This window comes from Austrofundulus limnaeus, unplaced genomic scaffold, assembly GCF_001266775.1.
Source record: "Austrofundulus limnaeus strain Quisiro unplaced genomic scaffold, Austrofundulus_limnaeus-1.0 Scaffold757, whole genome shotgun sequence".
Lineage (NCBI taxonomy): Eukaryota > Metazoa > Chordata > Actinopteri > Cyprinodontiformes > Rivulidae > Austrofundulus > Austrofundulus limnaeus.
In genome coordinates, this window is record NW_013953159.1 from 153,727 (window position 1) to 155,647 (window position 1,921).

Sequence of the window (1,921 nt, forward strand, 5' to 3'; positions counted from 1 at the left end):
AAAATAGTGCATTGAAGACAGCAGAAAAACAGATTTTCCTGAGGTTGCTGCATGACTTGTTAGACTGTTAAATGGCTATCTAATCTTTTACTAACAGAAGTCCCTGATAAAAAGAAACAAGGCAAGTTTGACTGTGCTTATTGGGTTTTCATTTCTGACAGAGAATATTTTTTAAAGTTTACCTCTTCTTGACGTTTCAAATATTAACAACCTGAATGCATTATCAATGGCAACAAAGACCCTGACTATGGTGTGTACCATGTTCTTACTACACAATATCCATAATGTAGTAGTTACTTGTCAGTACATTCTCCATCTCCACTCTTAGCTCTGGGTAGGACTTATATGTACAGGGTAACTCCAAAACTGATCCACAGGTGTGTGCAATTGGCCGACGGGCCAGTCCTTCCAAAGCTGTAAATATCACTTCAACATTTGTGACGCAGATGACATCTGAGCCTGTCACAAATCTCAAAAACCTTCTGAGACCCACCTCATCTAATCCTCGAATGTACTGCTGCAGAAATCTGAGGGCTTGTTTCTCTGCTGGAGTCACTGGAGTTGCTTCAATCAGCTTCAGGACCTTTCTGCACGTTGGTTTTTTTTCTTCATACATGACCTGTATTGTTGCTGTTGTGGCTATGGCAGTCCTCAGTGGTTGTCCAGAAACTGCTGACATGTTATCAAGAGCATATTTAGGTTCTTGAATGATTTGTTTGTGTGCTACTTGAAGGAGGACTGCTTTAAGGTTCTCTCGTGTTGGAACCATTTTCACTCCCAGTCGATCCAGTAGATCTAATAACTCATCCTGGGTATCACTGTCAATGTCTTCCTGTAAAGAAGTTGCAATGAGATCTCTCTCACACTGACTAAGATACAACAGGAAAGATTCAAACAGTACGTCATTACACACAGCATGTTCTCCAAATATCAGTGCTGTGGTAAATGCTGGAGCAAGGCGCAATGGAAAGTATCCTTGGTCCAAAAATCCTTTGGCCAATATTCTTCCCACAGCCTTCCATTCTTCCTCTTGCCATTTTGGTGACAGGGATGGCACTCTCATGTCTGCTCCCTCTGCTGCACAATCCAGAAATTCATTCCAAAAAGCAGCATAAACATCCCTGGCCACACCATCTGCATCAGTGCCCTTTTCATTAATAAAGCTGTACTTTAAGGGGTATTTCAGAATCATCTCGTCTTTGAACTGACAAATCATTTCCTCTAACAGATTTACTCTATGTAGTTTNATCTTATCCAGCCAAAAGAAAACAATTTTTGACCTTGTCTTGAGATTGATTTACTAAACAAAATAAACATGTATAAGATTAATAATCCTGTTAGCAAAACCCATAAGATTATTTATCTTGTTAGCCTGAAAATTTCAGTCAAATTCAGTGATTTCAAGAATCTTACAAAGTGAAATTGTCTTGTTCCATTGCCAGATACATTTTCACTTAATTTGAGTCAAAGTTCTAGGCTTAAAAAATTATCTTACATGTTAAAAGATTATTAACATTACACATTCTGTTCTTGTTTAGTAAATTAGTCTAAAAAATGATCAAAAAGATTTTTATGGCTGGATAATTTAAAACTTGGTTAGATGGACAGTTTTTGCAGTGTAGATAAAACATTACAAGTTGGCAAACTTAACATTTGAGAATCACATTGTGCTACATTACTACAATATTATCTTGCTGAAATGTGAAAACCACAATATTTTATGGCAATTCTTTCCATACCAGGAAAAATATTCACTGCAATATTTTCACATAAAAGAATGTTGAACAAAAATAGTGCATTGAAGACAGCAGAAAAACAGATTTTCCTGAGGTTGCTGCATGACTTGTTAGACTGTTAAATGGCTATCTAATCTTTTACTAACAGAAGTCCCTGATAAAAAGAAACAAGGCAAGTTTGACTG

The 1,921-nt window shown here is 37.0% G+C and overlaps 1 protein-coding gene across 2 annotated transcripts in view; it reads right to left on the minus strand.

Moving 5' to 3' along the window:
* Positions 1–8: 8 nt before the first annotated feature.
* The window catches only part of LOC106532362 (uncharacterized), a 4,814-nt gene continuing 2,901 nt past the window's right edge, over positions 9–1,921 (minus strand). The window contains exon 2 of one of the 2 annotated variants that reach the window (XM_014028401.1): positions 9–1,239. In XM_014028401.1, coding sequence (XP_013883855.1) covers positions 269–1,216 — 948 coding nt within the window. In that variant the 5' untranslated portion in view covers positions 1,217–1,239 and the 3' untranslated portion in view covers positions 9–268. The remainder of the gene's footprint in view (positions 1,240–1,921) is intronic. The other variant, XM_014028402.1, reaches the window with a different exon arrangement.